This window comes from Triturus cristatus, chromosome 6 (genome assembly GCF_964204655.1).
Source record: "Triturus cristatus chromosome 6, aTriCri1.1, whole genome shotgun sequence".
Classification (NCBI taxonomy): domain Eukaryota; kingdom Metazoa; phylum Chordata; class Amphibia; order Caudata; family Salamandridae; genus Triturus; species Triturus cristatus.
The window spans coordinates 1,403,063,163-1,403,081,101 of NC_140589.1; the positions used below are offsets into that span (position 1 = coordinate 1,403,063,163).

At 44.9% G+C, this 17,939-nt stretch overlaps 1 protein-coding gene across 20 annotated transcripts in view; it reads right to left on the minus strand.

The window, feature by feature from the left end:
* Positions 1-17,939, minus strand: part of REPS1 (RALBP1 associated Eps domain containing 1) — an 894,243-nt gene that overhangs the window by 358,620 nt on the left and 517,684 nt on the right. For all 20 annotated transcript variants that reach the window (XM_085612456.1, XM_085612466.1, XM_085612457.1 and 17 more), the window contains one exon: positions 14,942-15,029. In XM_085612456.1, the coding sequence (XP_085468582.1) occupies positions 14,942-15,029 (88 nt within the window). The remainder of the gene's footprint in view (positions 1-14,941; positions 15,030-17,939) is intronic.

The following is a 17,939-nucleotide window of genomic DNA, read 5'->3' on the forward strand; positions in this document are numbered from 1 at the left end:
CTGCTCTGATGGAGGGGGGTTCTATCCGTCCTGACCGCGGCGGTGGTCCGCATTCCTGGCTCTCTCCTGGCCCGACTTACAGCTCTGTTGGGCCTCGGGACCTCACGAGCCAGTCTCCTCAGAAGCAGACAGTCACGCCCTGGCTTTAAGGCAGGATCTTTTGTGCAGGTGGATTACTCCCTTGCCAGCTCCGGTCTCGGGGGATATTTGCTACAGGGCTAGGCAGGCCCTCCTACCCCCCCCCCCCCTCCCCCCACAGCCACCAATCCACTCGGGTCTCACTCCTAGTCCTCCAGTGTGATGTTCAGGAGTAGATTTCGGTATCACCAACTAATGATGCCGCAGGATGATCGCAAGATTTCACTTTTGGCAGCGGAAGCTTCCAACCGGCCATCTTGCTTGGACACCCCATCTCCCCCGCCTAATTCAGCTGTAATTTCAGCGAGAAGGCAGGCTTCGGCAACTACAGGTCCGGCGCAGTGAGCAGGCATACTCCTGGATGCTACTGGCAGAGAAGAATGAGATACAGCAGGTAGTCATTTGTTTGAAAGGTATCTCAGTGAAACATGTGAGGGTCTGCGATCCTTTATAGATGACCTGCCAAAACATCGGAAGCAAGACGGTACTGAAATGCTATATTAAAATCCATTGGTTTCTAAGCCAGTTATTAGTGCAGCAGTTGCTCTCACTTAATAGGCTGCCACAGGACATTGCCATCTATCATTCATTCGTAGATCCTCCTGCCTCCTCTTTATCACCTTAACACCAGCGGCACAGCTAAAAATGATGTACCTCCCCTTTTCAGGGTTTTCTTTGTTTGATCAACATATGGAGCAAGAAATACTATAACTATACGAGACAGACTGATGGTAGGAGGGCCTTGAAGAAAGAAAGTTATTCAAAAAGCAATTCAAGGCATTAGAAAGGAGGCATTAACAATTCATATTTCAGTCTCCTTGCTTGCTTTTTCAACTTCTGTAACTACCGTACCCCAGGGTCAGAGAGACTGTTATCATAGAAGGTTGTCAAAATCTAAATCGTCATTTACGCAGCTTTCCAGCACCACTGGTAGGCCCTCATTTGGTAATACAGTGATGATCCATTACCCCTACATCCGTTCTGCACCGCTGTGGGACAGCAGTATCCTTGCACCTGGCAGTCAATAACTTTAGATAGGTGTGTCCTAAATATTGTTGCTTCTGAATATTTTTATACTAAATATTGTTGCTTCTGAATATTTTTACTGTTTATAAGCCATTTTATAATTGATTCCTCCAAAACCAATATTGATGCATATCCATCCTCAAAAAAGAAAAATTGATTAGTTTAAAAAAAATAAAAAATAAGGGGGGACAGTTAAGCCAGTGCCTGCAGCTAAAAAAAAAGCTAAGGGGTATGCACCAGGTATTTGCTGGTAAAGAAACAAGCATTGGCATAGCCAATAGGTATCGCCTTTGGGACCTTATAAGTATTTAATTACGCAGCACAATATCCTTGGTGCAACATCAACTGTTGCAAGACTAAACACTTATAATGTCCCAAAGGCGAGACCTATTGGCTATGCCAATGCTTGTTCCCTTCTAAAGTTAAGGGAAGGCTGTGTTCATTGGATATTATTATCTTCAGGCTGGAGATAGAAAGGCCTGATAATGAGCAGTGCTGGAGGAAGATTTATGACCCAGGGCACAGAGGTGAAGAACTGAAGCACAGAGATATTTCACTCTTAAATAAATACTTGTCAACTCGGTATTGGAGTGTGAGAACAAAATGATGTTTCTAAATGTTTTTAAATGGTAGAAAATGTAAAACATTACCTCAATGGTTAAGTTAAATCTTCATTTTAGTTTTCTGTCATTTCAAAAGTGTTGTATTTACAAACAGCACGCCTCTTGCTCCCAGTAGGCACTTTGCCATATTTATAACAGAAAAATACAGTCCTTTAAATGGGAGCAAATTAAAGCGAAGAAAAATATTTCTAAGAAATATTAAGTCTAAATGTTTTTCTCCACTTTCAATTAAGCCAATTAAGTCTTAATGTTTTATGATGCATGTTTCTTCACTTTAAATTCCTCTCATTCAAAGAAATGGCTCATATTTCTGCTATAATTATGGCACCTTGTCTAAGGCCAGTCAGAGCGAGATGCCTGCTATTTGTAAATGTGGCACATGCAAATGGAATTAATTTAATGAGTTTTATGGAATCAATATGTTAAGTCTTCAGTTGAATTTGTCTCCCATTTCAAAGTGTTGCCTTTATTCACAGCAGGCATCTTGCTCACAGTGGCTGGTAGACATGATGTCATATATATAACTGAAAAATACAGCTTAAGTAGGAGAAATATAAAGTGCAGAAAAATGTTCTAGATCATGAACATTTTGGCAGAACGTTTTCTGGACTTTAACCCCTTCGCTGCGGTGGAAATTCCGCCGCAGCGCTGGGGGGTGCGGGGGGGGGGGGGGCAGCGCGGTGGCCCGGTGCTCATGACGGAGCCACGCCGTCATGAGCCACGGTTGGGCTGTGCTCATGACGGAGTGGTTCCGTCATGACTCCGCCCACAGCGCTAATCGCCCGCACAGGCGGGGAATTAGCGCCGCGTGGGCGGCGCGGCCGCCAACGGCCGCAGCATGACGGAACCACTCCGTCATGAGCACACGGCAACCGTGGCTCATGACGGCGTGGTTCCGTCATGAGCACGGAAGGAGTTAAATTGTACCATTTAAAATAAAAAAAAAACATAAGGTTAGATGTCTGTATTATACATGTAACGGTGCCACATATGACGTCAGGTATTCCAGTGCCACAAGCACATATGACATTGGCTCTCAGTCAACCATATATATTTATCCCATTCATACGCACACATGTTCATACATCCACCAAGACCACACTGACACCAACACATAGCAGTCCTCTCTCATTGTGCCCCTAGTCAAAGTATTTTGCTCGAACAATAGTATCTGATTCTATGGACATTAAGCCTAAAGTCAATGGAGCTGGGCATGAGGGTGTCTGGTAACAATGCTTGAGTTGCTTAGCCTTCAGTAGCTCATAATGATTTTAACTGATGATTAGTAGCTCTCACCACAGAAAAGGTTGGGACCCCTGGTCTGAAGGATGTAGTGGTAGAAGCGACCGAGTAGGAACAAGGTAGTCAGCCAACTCATTCTGTGGATGTTTGGGTTCAAGTATTTTGCCTTCCACCCTTTCTTCTTCTGAAGACGTTTGAGGCAGGTGTCAGACTGGCCATTACAGGTGGACGAATATGCCTTGGCATAGTAGGAGGCGCAGGCTGAGGTGGTGCTCCTGGCTGCTCCCGTTGATGATCAGGAAATTATCTTCTATAATCCTGCAGCATGGCCTGCAAATCCTGGATTAGCAATATGGGCATTTTGCATCTAATCGTACCTGGGATGAGGATGGTATAGGTAATGTTCATAATGCTGCATATGAGTGACATAATATTGATGATAATAATGCTCTTCCTAATCTTCATCTTCCTCCTGGTATTTTACCTGGAGCTCTGATTGGCTGTACCCGGCCCCACAAGGCCCGTCGTCGTCCGACTCTTCCAAGTCCAACAAGTGACTTAGTGGCAAAGGTGAGGCCTTGTTGGGGGATGTCAATTCAGGTCTTAAATCTATTTTTGCTATTTTGGTGATTTTTATCATGATGATGTGAATGTGAAATCAGTCGTCAACAGGGTCGCTGGGGGTAACACCACCGTCAACGGAGTCTTAATGGATGAGATCACCCTGATCGACTAGATGGGTGCGTTGACGGCTGTCAAAGTTCTCGATGACTATGGTGGTCTCGTAGATGAGACGGTGGTAAACGTCGATACTTTCGTTGACCGGGTTTTGTGAGGACTTTTTTACCTCAACAGTTATGGGGAAGAAGAAAGGTTACGCTCCCCTGTTTACATAGATAAAGTAAAAGGTTGAGAGGAGGCCAACTCTGTGTAGATGAATTTTAGCTTCTCTTTGATCATAGAGTCTTTATGATGCGTTTTTAAGGTCTTTCTGCCCTCCTGAGATGCCCCTTGGTCAGAAGATCTTGACCTTCTGTAGGTTCTCATAGATGTATCACTATACTCCTTAGAAGTGGTGGATTTCTGAGATTTAGATTTCTGTAGCCACAAAAGTAGCCTTCCCTCCCTGTCCTTAAAGGTTTTAGAGGAGAAAGTGCAACATATTTTGCACTCCTTAACCTGATGTTGAGGGTAGAGGCAGTAAAGACAGTCTCCGTGTGGATCATGCACATGTAGCCTTTTCTTCCCACAGGTCTTGCAGAATCTGAAGAGGCCCTTCTTAGAAATCTCAGACATAGTAGCTGTAGATAAATCTTCAGACGTAAAGGAAAAAACTGAGCAGAGCTCAGGAAGACTCCCTTCCATGGCGTGCGGTAGACAATCTGAATAATTCAGCCTTTGTTGGGAGTGTTCCAGAGGGTGCTGTTGTCTGACTGGTTATAGTTCAAGTTTGGTCCTTTTATAAAAAAAAAAAAGGATAAAGTAGGCTAATAAACTGACTTTGCATTGCCATTTTAGCCTATGATACTGAACTGATACATACTGCTTTACTATGGTACCGTGCGACTCCCACTACGACGATGGAGAAGGATTCAAGCATGAGAATCTATGAAAGATCCAATACTGTAGAGCACTAGACTTCTCTAAGTGGGACCTAATCCTGGATAAAATCAAGCCAAAATCCCCCGATTACCTCCATGAAATCAGCAACTAGATATCATTATGAACAGTAGCTCACTTATATCTTTCATTCAATTGCATCTCCATGCCCCCTGTCACTGTATCATGTCTTAGTCTGTACTCATTGTCATCACCATGTTTTAACCACTTATTAGCCTAAATTTATGCTCCATCTTATCAAGTTACCAATTATGATGCATTTGTTATCCTTTCTGTTGCTGTTTTTTTCTTGCATTCTCTCTATTTGCCTTACTTAATAGCAGACTTACACTTGAATAATGCAGATCTAATGTATGAAATAATGAGCATGTGTAAGAAGGAAAATGTTACTTATCCTGTAAGTATTTGTTCGTGGCATGTAGTGCTGTAGATTCACGTGCTGTAGATTCACATGCTGGGAATACTCCTGCCATCTAGTGTTGGTCCCGATGTGTATAAGTTGTTTTTCTTCAAAGAATTCTTCTCGAATCACAAGGTACTATGACTCAACCTCTTGAGTGCAACGAGGGAGTGAGAGAGTGATCGAGAGAGAGATCGAGAGAGTGATCGAGAGAGATCAAGAGAGTGATCGAGAGAGATCAAGAGAGTGATCGAGAGAGATCAAGAGAGTGATAGAGAGTGATAGAGAGTGATAGAGAGTGATAGAGAGAGATCAAGAGAGATCAAGAGAGAGAGAGTGATAGAGAGAGATCAAGAGAGAGAGAGTGATAGAGAGAGATCAAGAGAGAGAGAGAGAGAGAGAGAGAGAGAGAGAGAGAGAGAGAGAGAGAGAGAGAGAGAGAGAGAGAGAGAGAGAGAGAGAGAGAGAGAGAGAGAAGAGAGAAAGAGAGAAAAAAAGAGATCCACGTAAGTAAATTAAGAAGGAATGATAATTGCAACAGTCGAGGTGTCCGGGTAGGAGGGTGGTGTACGCATGTGAATCTACAGCACTATAAGCCATGAACAGATGCTTAAAGTGCAAGTAACATTTTCAGTTTGAGGCATGTGTGGCTGTAGATACACATGCGGTACATAGACTATAAAGCAGTCCTCCTTTAAGCTATGGCTAGTTTGTAGATGTTGCAAAGGATTGAATAAGGGTACATAGAACAGCCTGCCAATATTGGCTTGTTGGCGGGCTAGTACATCTACACAGTAGTTTTTAGTTAAAGTATGTGGCCTAGACCAATTAGCTGCTTTACAAATGTCTGTGATTGGGATGCTCCTCAGGAAAAACAGAGGTCCCTCTCTTCCTGGCCGAGTGGGCTCTAGGGGGAACAGGCAAAACTCTTTTAGCTTTAGTGTAATAGTTGTGTAACAGTTGTGAATGTATTTAACTATCCATCTAGCTTCGCCTTTTTTTGACAATCCCTTTCACTTAATTGGTTCTAAAAAAGCAATAAACAATTGCTGAGTTTTCTGAAAGGGCTTTGTTTTATTCACATAGTACATAAAGGCTCATTTGACGCCTAAGGCATGAAGAGCCCTTTCTGTAACTGAGTCAGGTTGTGGGAAGAAAACTGGGAGTTCTAAAGACAGGTTAAGGTGGAAAGGCGAGACTACCTTAGGAAGAATTTTAGGGTTAGTGCGAAGGCCAACCCTATATCTTTGAAGCTGAAAGAAGGGTTTTTCCAAGGCTTGGAGCTCATTAACACATCTCAGTGATGTGACAGTTACTGGAAAGACACTTTCCAAGACAGAAATTATTAGGGATATGACCAAAAGGGCTCAAAATAGGGACACAGAAGTCTTGTGAGGACAATGTTAAGATTCCACACTGGGGCCGGCGGCACCCACGGAGAAATGACGCTTGAGTCCCTCCATAAATGCTTTAATGGCTGTGATGTTAAAGAGGGAGACATGTTGCCTATTTTGGAGATAAGCAGCCACAGTAACCACATTTAGTCAAACAGAGGTGAAGGCTAGTCCACGTGTTTGCTGGTGTAGAAGGCAACAATGTCCTGTACGTTGGCTGTGAAGGGGTGAATCCAGTTTGAAATTAGCAGCAAACAAACCTTTTCCATTTGGCAGCGTAGCAGGCACGAATATGGGCCTGTGTGCTTCTTTAAAAATGTTCATGGATTCAGGAGGTAGATTAAGGTAACCAAACACTAAGACGGCAGGAGCAAGGTTGATATTCTTGGGGTCAGGGTGCCTGATTTCTTGATGGTTCTATGTGAGAAGGTCTGGCTTGTTGGGGAGCCTCTCATGCGGAACCACTGAAAGATCAGAGAGATAAACCGGGCTTGTCGAGCCAAAGTCAGAGCCACTAGAATGAGGGTGAGAGAGGTTTGCCTCACAGTCACAAATGGGATGAGGGGGAGAGGTGAAAAAGCGTAGGCAAATATCCCTGATAAATCCATCCATAGTGCATTGCACATAGACTGTGTGTGAACTTGAAGGCGAAGTTTGGGTAGAGGACTCCTGGGTGGAGTTCCCACTCGTGGACTTGCTGCCGCATCCTGATGAAAAGGTCGGCAACGTTGTTGTCCACTCCCTGGAGGTATTTCGCAAACAAGAGGATATTGTAGTGGAGAGTCAAGCACCAGATCTGAGCTAGCAGAGGAAGCTGGGGAGAGCAGGAGTCTCCCTGCATCTAAATGTAATACATGTTATCCGTGAAAACAAGGAGTACTTACCTTGCCCACTATGTGGGGAAGGAAGGCATTCAGGGCTAAATGGACAGCAATCAAATTCCGATAATTGATGTGTAGACCCCTGTGACTGGGATCCCGCTGATCCTGAACAGTCAGTTTCGTAGGAGCACCTCCCCCCAGCCCGCCCCCCTTCGAGAGAGATGCATCCATTGTAATGGTGATCTAGGGATTGGATAGAGAAAAGTCCGTCCCTGCAATAAGTTGTGTGTGTTTCACCACTGCAGAGAGTGACGAGTACGGTGGCTGATCAACACTAAATCTTCCCAACAACCGTCCACCTGGGACCACTGGTGCGATAAACATTCCTGCAGCAGGCGCATATGCAATCTTGCATGGGGTACTACGGAGATGCAGGAGGCCAGCTTGCCTAGGAGGCTCCTGACTATTCGAACTGTGACCTGCTGATTTGGGAGCAGCACATGGGAGGACTGGACTCTTGCACAATTGGGGTACACTTTGCAGGCCTCTGCATTGAGAAAGGCTCCTAGATAGGTAAAGCCCAGTTTGTGAAGCAGGTCTATAATGGCTTGAGTGTGTGTACGACACTGCTGTTGACTTGCGCTCTTTATCAGCCAATCATTCAGGTATGGGATTACATGGATGACCTGTCTTCCCAGGTGCGCGGTTAACACTGCAAGGCATTTTGTGAACACTCGAGGTGCAGTGGTGACCCCAAAGGGCAGCACTTTGAAATAGTAGTATTGGCCACTTATCACAAACCGGAGGGAGCGGCGATGCGGCAGATAGTTCAGGATGTGGAAGCAGGCTTCTTTGAGGTAGAGGGCAGCCAGGAAGTTGCCTTGCTGTAGTAGTGGAATGACATCCTGAAGAGTGACCTTGTGGAAGTGCTCTGACAGGATGTACTCTTTGAGGGGCCCGAGGTGGAATGAGGAATTAGAAGGAATAAACCCCTGAGCCCTGTAGGTGCTGTGGTACAGGCTCTAAAGCTCCTTTGAGAAGGCGAGCTTGGACCACTTTTCAAAGCAGCCATTGGTATTCTGGGGAGAGGACGTGTCTGCAGGGTAGTATGTTGGGTGGTGTGGATATAAGCTCCAGGCAGTAACTGTGTTGAATGATGTCTAATACCCACTGGTCTGAGGTGATGAGTTGCCAAAGGGGGCTGAGCAAGTGTAGTCGTCCCCCGACTGTTGTGTGGTCGGGGGGAAGGAGCTGCAAGTCATTGTTTGGCTGGGGTAGCTCCTTTGGGGGAGCTACCTTTGCCTCTAACTTTGGTACGGTTTCCACGGTAGGCACTCCTAAAGTAACCTCTTGTGGAGGGTTGTCTGGCAGGCTGATGCTGGAAAGATGTGGAGGCTTCAGGAGAGGTTGTCTTGGAGTCTCCACAATACACTGACGGGGAGGCAATCTGCGGGGCACCCATGGCTTTCAAAGTTTATGTTCTTCATTAATCTTTTCCAGCATTTCGTCAACCTGTTGCCCAAAGAGATGTTCCCCGTCAAAGGGCAGGTCAAGGAGATGCTGCTGAACGTCTGGTTTGAAGTTGGAGACACAGAGCCTCGTATGTCGGCCAAGAAGAACACTGGAGATGAGGCCTCCAGCAGCAGTGTCTGCAGAATATAAGGCACACCTAATGGTAGTGTTGAAAATCAGCTTGCTTTATGAAACCAACTAACGTCGTCATTTACACTGCTCCTCACAGATTTGTTGAAGAGCTCCTCCATTTTGTCCCAGTAGGCTCTGTTGTATCTAGAGAGAAGGCCGATGAAATTGGCAATACGCTAAAGATTTGCGGCCTGTGATGTGACACTCTCACCAGCAGCATCTATACGTTGGCTCTCCTTGTCCGGCGGAGGGGCATTGCCGTTGCTTGTGTGTTCGCTCACTTGCGAGCGATAAGCACCACTAAGGAATCAGGAGGGAGTTGGACACTTACGTATATGGGATCTGAAGGGCAGGTTTTGTATTTTTTTTTATTTTTTTTTAAATCAACCCGGGCCCGAACCGACTCCTTAAAAATATTGAGCATCTCCTTCAGCATGGCACGGTACTGCACAGAATGGTGGGCAGAGGACAGAGTTTCGAAGAGGAAGTCCTCTTCGACAGGCTCTTTCTGCATCTGTACATTATGATAAGCAGCAGCCCTACAATAAAACCTTAGGGTAAGAAGTGCTGTCATCTAGCGGGGAGAGACGGAAAGGGTCAGGATCCCAAGGTGGAGCCACATCATTAGATTTCCAAAGAGCTCCCTGTGGGGGCCTATCATAAGTGTACCCCCCCACCATGTTCACCCAAATCAGAATGTGGTAACCCCTGTGGAGTGTACACAAATGGGTGAGACAGAGAAGGAGGTAGGGATGGTGATGGTGGAGGTCTGGGTGGAGGGAAGGGGGCAATAGCAGTCTGGTATCTGGAAGAGGGCTGGTGGCTCTATTGCGCTTGTTCCCTTGTTTTGGTGAAGGGCAGGCCCTAGAGCTTCCTCAAAACTAAACTGCCTCTTTGGTGGTCGAGTGTCTGGCGCCAGAGGTTGTGTGAGGATTTGGTCTGTGTGGGGATGTATGATCAGCTGCCTCTGGCGAGCGTAGAGATTGCCTTGTAGTTTTTGGAGGACCGGTTTGATGGCTGATTCTTCGGTCAGCACCAAGTGTTTTGGCGCCGGAGGAGACCTGGGTTTCGATATCGACTGCTTTGGATCCAACAGTAGAGTAGGTGCCAAGTCGGGAGCGGATGGCCCCAAGGGAGTTGACTTCAAGATTTTCTTCTGTGTCAAGGCAAAACTGGGCATAGTTTCCAAAGTTGACAGTCAGTGCCGACCATGGCCCGAAGGCAGTGATGGTGCAGAAGCCTACCTCTATGGGTCTAGAGCAGCTGAACGCCCCTTGTGGGATGGAAGCTCAGTGTGGTGCGGAGCAGAAGCTGTACTCACAACCTATTGAACCAGCGGGAGATCTTCGATATAGAGGTCAGAGCCAGAACTCTCTTCGGGCAAGAAATCCTCTTCTACGACGGACGAAGGTTCAGGATGATGTTGCCCCTCGAGGTCCTGGGTGCCGAAGAGATCGGTGTATCTTCGCTGCTCCTGCTCAACATTCCAGGCGGACATGCCCAGCAGTCAGAGTCTTTTTCGACGATAAGACCAGCACGCGTCCCAAGAGGCCATGTCATGTTCAGGTGAGAGCCAAAGATTACAGACCTGGTTGAGGTCGGTCCAGGGGTATTTTCAACGACATCGAGGGCAATACCGAAAAGGTGATCGTTTCATCACAGACGACACTGGAGGCGTTGAGTTGATATGCAAGAAGGAGAAAACACGATTGAATACAATACCAACTGAGGGAGAGGAACAGTTAAGACCGAAAAGAACACCAAAATGGCACCAAGCCCGAATCCAACAGTGGAAAGAAAATAATCTAACAATGGAGCTGATGATCATGCACATTGCAAGCAAAAGGTGGAGTCACAGTACCTCATAATTCAGTAACAATTCTTTGAAGAAAAACAACTTGCACACATGCAGGCTTAACACGAGATGGCAGGAGTATGCACAGTATGTGTATCTATGCCTCACATGTCTCAAACATAGGGTTATTAAGTTGTGCAAGATGGAAGTCCTCCTGCTCAAGTAGCAGGTCACAATTGACTAATTGCTGTGAACTATGTACCCCATTGTAGCACTTGACTCTCTAAGGGTAGTGCAGCAGAGAGGTCCAGGGCCTACTCAGGGGAAGTGGTGTGGGCTAGTAATCTCTATTCACTGGCAAACAATATTCAATTTGTTTTGCAGTCAGAGCTTTTTCTTTAAAAAATGAAAAGTACATTTATTACACACACACTCCTAAATACTACGCATTAAATTACAAATATATACAGTAGGTAGATGAAAATACATTTGGAGACACCCAAGTATCATATTTAACCCTTGGCGGGTTATGACAGCATAATCACAATCTCCCACCTATACCAGATGCAACATTGCAATATAAGGTGGTGTCATACTGCATAAGGATGGACTACTAGCTTTGTCAAAGGGTAACCACATCCAAATATAAGGCAGGCCTATTGGCTTTGTCACAGGGTCATCACATTAATATATAAAGCAAGCCTATTGACTTTGTCAAGGGGTCAAAACAGTAAGCACATGCTCAGCTTCATTATTAAAACCAGTGTAGTGAGTAACTATTTTCAAATGCATTAATTATTAATAAATCATGCCAATGTTCATCAATAAAATTATGAATAAAGCAAAGCCCTGCACATCCTGTAGCCCCCCACCACAACGCATTGGGTGAACATTGGTGGTGCCACTGCCCGTCATTGGGGTACCACAAAAGAGAAAAAATATGCTAATGAGACACCTTGCTGCACATGAGATGCCAGGCCAAAATCGGTTAATACTTGATGAGAGAGCTTCTCCTGCTTTTCCTTTCAATTTGGCTTCAATTCTTTTACGGCCCCACCAGCTCCCCACATGCACTGCACTCCTGTGCATAACGCAAGAGGCAGCATCATGCGTTTATGCTCCCTCCACGGCGGGTGCAAATTCTTCCTCGGCTTCTGCCTCGGGAGCAACTATCTGCTGTTGCGAATAGCTATCGGAGAATGGTGTGTGGTCAGAGGGCCAGACAAGATCAGGAGCAAGTAACACTTTAACTGGTAGGGAATAAGGCATTGGGGTGGGGATAGAGAACCTGAAAGTTGTTAATCATTGTTAGCTGATTGTTATTGATTTGCCAGTCTGTTTGAGAAGTGTCAGACTATTATGACATGTATCCTGTTAAAGAGATGGCGTGTAGTTTCAAGAAAAAGATTATTTTTTTAAAACTATCTGCTGCTGGACACGACCGCCCCCATTGAGTAGGAGGGGAGGAGATAGAAATTCATCTTGTAAAATTGTTCCTGGATAGGGGCCATGAGGTCGGCAATGACCCAAATGCTCCGGTGGTCTTTCTGGTTTTCTTCGCCCCAGCGGTCCTGTGCCTCATGGTCTAGCCATGTGGTCCCTGGCCCTATTCACACTGTGTCAACCCTCAGAGAAATAGCTCCCCACCCCCAGGCAATTAGTACTACAGAGAGTGGGCCCCACGCATGCCTCTTCCCCTGGGCAATATAGCAACTAAGATGCGCCAATTCCCAAGGCCCTGCCCCAACCCAGGGGCATTTGGAGAAATTGCGGTGGAGCCACACATGCTCCTTTTCTCTTCTGAAGTATATGAAAATTGGCAAATCGCCACAGGTGAATACTTCTAGCCCCATTGGGCTGATTCTGAAGATCCTGGACTCATTTTACTCCTGGTGGCAAGCTCAGCCACCAGGAGCATTTTCAACAGTCCGACTAGCCTCAATGTCGCACTTTGTCGGCAGCTGGTTTTACTTGCTCTGTGCCAGTCTTCTCTCTTGGTGCTCCTCTCCTGCTGGTGAGGGCATCTTGTGCAGCTCCTCTTACCAGCCAACAGAGCACCTTTCTGCCTACATTCCCAAGCCCCAGAGCCTCCTGGCTCTCTTGCAGAGCACTTTTGGTGGCAGTGGAGTCCAGATCTCCCAACAACCCCCCCCCCCCCCCCCCTCCTCACCCCAACTGCAACTCAGGGGCTTAAGGGGTACATTGCCACTGGCCCCTGAAGATACCAATCTGGGCTGGGAATCAGCAGCAGACAAAGTCCTCAGTCCATCTTTGCAGGGCATCAGGTGACTTCCTTTCCATCTGTCCATTACTCTGCTGTCGAAGTTTAACAGATCAATGGTCTTGTCCACCGTCTCTCCCTCGTACAGGGGTTTATAAGTGTGGGTGGAAAGTACTAGATGCCAGCCACCACTGGCCAATCATAGGATGCTACATCATACCTCCACGCCTGTCCCACCCCTCCTGCACAGCATTCTGGGACAATTTATTATTGCTCTATCATGTTTTCTCTGTGAAGTGCTCTGAGTGTCTCAGCTCAACCCCTAGCTGACATTACAGCCAAATCCCTTCCCACCAAAACTTCATAGGGGAGCCCTTCCAGTGCAGACTCCAGATGTCTGGGCTTCCTCCTTTGTTCAGTTGGTCGGGTCTGACCGAGCCTAGTGCAGTGTGCCAGCTATTATCAGATCCAGATTTTGTTCCCCACCATCTCTTTCCCAGGAACTGAACCAATCACGGAACACTGCTCTCTTTGTGAGGGAGGAATTTTGTTCTCATTGCTGGGGAGCAGATTAATTTAATTGGCACAGCAGGTTGGACAAAGACCTGGAATCGAATTATGAGCGGAGCCCAAGAAATATGACAATTCTTGATGTCCAAAGGATGATTTATGTATGTTATTGTAAGCTGCAAAAACAAACTCAGTGTTCATGTTTACCAAAGATTGACACCTTGCGGGACCATGTAGGCCTAAGTGGAGCCACACTGCACTCTAAAGCAGATTCCACATATATGTATAATACAGTGAATAGCACAGTTTTTCTAGAAAACCCTACTGCCCTATCTATGAAGGCCCACTAATATTAAATAGCTTACCTCAGGTTAGCACCTAGCCGTACAAATTTCCTTCTGTGCGAGGCTACCTGTGTGCAATTATTGGGCTGCGCACAATAACAGTCTCACACGCGCAGCCAGCACACGTGTTCACTTGTAACCACCCGAGTGCACCTTACCCTAGCTTGTGATGCAGAGGCCTTATCTGAAAAGTTAGTCACTGGCAGTAAACACATTCAAGTCCGATTAACATGAAATCACCATGATTGAGACTCAGGTATTGAGACTCACCCACAGTAAAGGTTCAAAAACAGGGTGAACGAAAGCAAAAAATCCAGGTGGACTAAATGGAGAGAACCCATTTGCAACATAATGTAAATCAATAGAATCTAATAAAGACAATTTTAAAAAAGAGGGAGACGTGACACTGAAGCCTCCCACGAAAGGGATATCTGGGGCACACTTTCATCTGTTTCCAAGGGGGCACCTTGAGGGATTTTGCATTGTGACTTTTCCTGTGAGGGTTTTACAGAGTACATGGCTATGGTGGTGGACTGGGCATTGATGGACAATCCTGGTGGGAATTAGGACAAGGACTCTGCTCTATAGGGAGAACATAAAGAGATGGTAGACTCAGGGCTAAACTAAAATGTTAATGTACTAGGAAGAGAATGCTATACTCTATAGTGTTACAATGTATCCCTTTGGGGTTTACTGTTCATGCACAGTTTACCATTTCTTTATTTTTCCAAAACAAAAACTTTAAAAAAGAAGCATGAACACTATGGCATAGACAAATGATTTCAGGGCTGAAGCAGACAAAAGTGAAAACAGATCTTTTCCTTTCTTCAGGCATAAAACAATACAATTGTGTGTGGCAATATAAATGTAAAGCTGAGGAAAAATCTAGTGAATATGGAGGAACATATACATTAAAAAGAGACAAGTCGTCAAACCTAGATGTAGGAGAACTGAAGGCTGTCTTGGTATGAGACAAGAATCTGGTTGGTGTTAAGATATGAAAAGATCTTATGCAGTTCCTCTGGTAATATCCACAAGCGTAAAGAACACATTTAACAAAGTTGCAGAACTGATTTGTGCAATGAATCTATCTGATGCTCAAAATGTTAATTAATGTGACCGACACATACATAGCCAAAAATAAAACTCAACAACACCCTTACCGCTTCCAGTTCTTTTAAGTTCCATTTCTTGCATGTGAATTTTGCTTGGTGTCATGCGTATTGGAACAGGATGGACGATGGCAGTATCCTGTCAGGAAGGGTAACAATTTAATTTTTGTTCTAACCAAGGACTTGAATAAACACAAGCTTTCATGAAAATATTGTTTCCTTTAAAAAAAAATATATATATATATATATATATATATATATATATATATATATATATATATATATATATATATATATATATATATAAAAGACTAAAGAAAGAAAATATCACTTTTTTATGACAACAATGAACAACCAAAGAATGGAATGAACTCTGTTTTATTAGAAAACAAGGGAGCTACAGAGTGAGCTGCCTCCCAAAAGACTGGCTGCAGTTCTACCAAAGAACTCTGGGTAGTTCTCAAGTTTAGGTGGAAAGTAGCTCCTGTATAGAGCACCCTCGACTCCAGCGACACTCTAAATTTGCTCACCTCAAATGTCTGCTTTTCTATCCATGCCGAGATAAAAAGGGACAAAGACTTTGTGCGTCGCTCTATGCCAAAAGGGTTTTGTTTTGATTTATACTGGGTGCTCCCTTGTATGTGGACAAAGCTATACCTCTCTGAAGAGATCTAATGAGAGCGAAACACGTTTCATGGGTTGCTTTTATTCATTTCTGGTTGGCTTGGATGGTATTTTAACAATCCAAAGCTGTAATACTGTGCCTGGAGTGGTAAAAGGCTTTGGCCATTTTACAGCTCGGCATGGATAACACTGAGCTAATCCTAGGCTTAAAGACTTTGCTGTAGAAATGGCAAAAGACTTTGTCCCTTTCTATCTCTGCACGGATAGCACTGTGCTAATCCTATGCTTAAAGACTTTGATGGAAAAGCAGACATTTGAGGTGAGCAAATTTAGAGTTTTGCTGGTGTTGAGGGTGCTCTATACAGGAGCGGCTTTCCACCTAAACTTGAGAACTACCCAGAGTTCTCTGCTTCTTTGTTTGCATAATGTATGTGTCACTCTATGCCAGAAAGGGTTTTGTTTGGATTGATATACACACACACACACACACACACACACACACACACACACACACACAGCAACAAAGCAAAATACATGGTGTTCGGTGCATGCAAAAAAATAAATAAAAGAAAGATACTTATGGTGGGGGGAGGAGGGTGTGGATAGGGTCCATGAGTTTGATTATTTGGGTGCTAGACTAGAGGATTCTCACAGATGGGTAGCCCACATTGAGAAGAGTGTTCTGACCCTAAAACAAAGAGCTGGATCTATTTTATGATGTGCAAACAGGGTTTCTGCTTTCCCCATCTCTCCTCCAATGGAGATATACAAGAGAAAAGCCTATGGGGCTTCCCTGTATGGGGCAGACTAACGGGAGCATTACAATCTTGATATTGGAGAAAGCAGAGAATGCTTTAATAAAGACTCTCTAAGAATCCCTGTGAGTGCTGCAATACTTCCAATCCAATTTGACTTAAACCTCAGATGATTAACTGATATTGCTGTGTCGCGGCCTATCCAATATTGGGTAAGACTCTGGTCTAATGAGGATACAGAAACCCACAGGGATTAAAAGCATACTAGATGGCCATTTGCTGAAAAAAATTCTTTGCTTCTCCATATAAAAACTTGGCTATTTAAACTGGGCCGGAAGGACTTTCGGTTATATCCCTCTGCACTCCCTCAGGATGACCTCGATAAGCTCAAATCAACTTTCGGAATTCTGTTTTAGGAGCTAAAATTTCTGGGGTCATTTCAGGTATTTTGCAGATTCTTTTCTGCAGCGTATGTGTGTCCCAGATTTTGAGATACTTGAACATGATAATTAAACATTTTTGCATGCGCACTTTATGTAAAATGTAAACTGGGGATCTTTCACTTGCTCCTGGACTACAAAGGGAAACTCAACTAATATATGTCCGAGGGCTTGTGAGGCAGTCGAAATATCAAACCGGTTTTATTCTTTTGTAAAGCCTATAAAAAGAAACTGTCACGCTGGATCAAGCCTCTTTATTGGCCTCAGGGATTGTCATACAGCTTTGAGGATGTGTAAGACCAGCACTAGTGGCCCCATTGAGTTTTCAGTTGTGAGCTGTCTGTCAGGGATACGGTGTATCAGGTCCAATACACAAAAAGGGGAACATTGCTATTTCATTCTTGTGTTTTCGCACGTTTAAACGCATTCATAAAATTACAGAACTTGTTTGTTTTTAACACGTTTTTATTTTCTTACAAATGTATTAGTCTTTTCAACTTTTTAATACATTGATTAACAGTATTTTAAAGAATTGAAATTGTATTTTTAAAATTTATAAACATTATTCTCACACTCTCACACTCTCACACTCTCTCACACTCTCTCACACTCTCTCACACTCTCTCACACTCTCTCACACTCTCTCACACTCTCTCACACTCTCTCCCTCTCCCTCTCCCTCTCCCTCTCCCTCTCCCTCTCCCTCTCCCTCTCCCTCTCCCTCTCCCTCTCCCTCTCTCTCTCCCTCTCTCTCTCCCTCCCTCTCTCCCTCCCTCTCTCTCTCTCCCTCTCCCTCTCTCTCCCTCTCCCTCTCCCTCTCCCTCTCTCCCCCTCTCCCCCTCTCCCTCTCCCTCTCCCCCCATAGGAAATCCACAACATTCTATTTTGAATAACTTTGGCGCCGGTCGACGAAGGCTCGCGAATTTTTCAAAATAGGCGGGGCGCTACGCTCCGCTCCTACCCTGAAAGTCTCGGGGGGATTCGTCAAGCGGGGGCTGAGATAAAAGGGGGGTCCCAAAACGCGTTTTTCCCATGCATTTTTCCATAGGACCTTTAGACACAGCTACAGCCCGAACGGCTGAACAGAATTACTTGAAATTTGGCAGAGAGGTAGTCCTCAGGTCAAGGAAGTGCCTTTTGAAGGTTTGGTGTAAATCTGTTCAGTAGATTCTGAGAAAATAGCCTTTAAATCAATATATATATCTGAGCCAGCTTACGGTGCGCTTACGG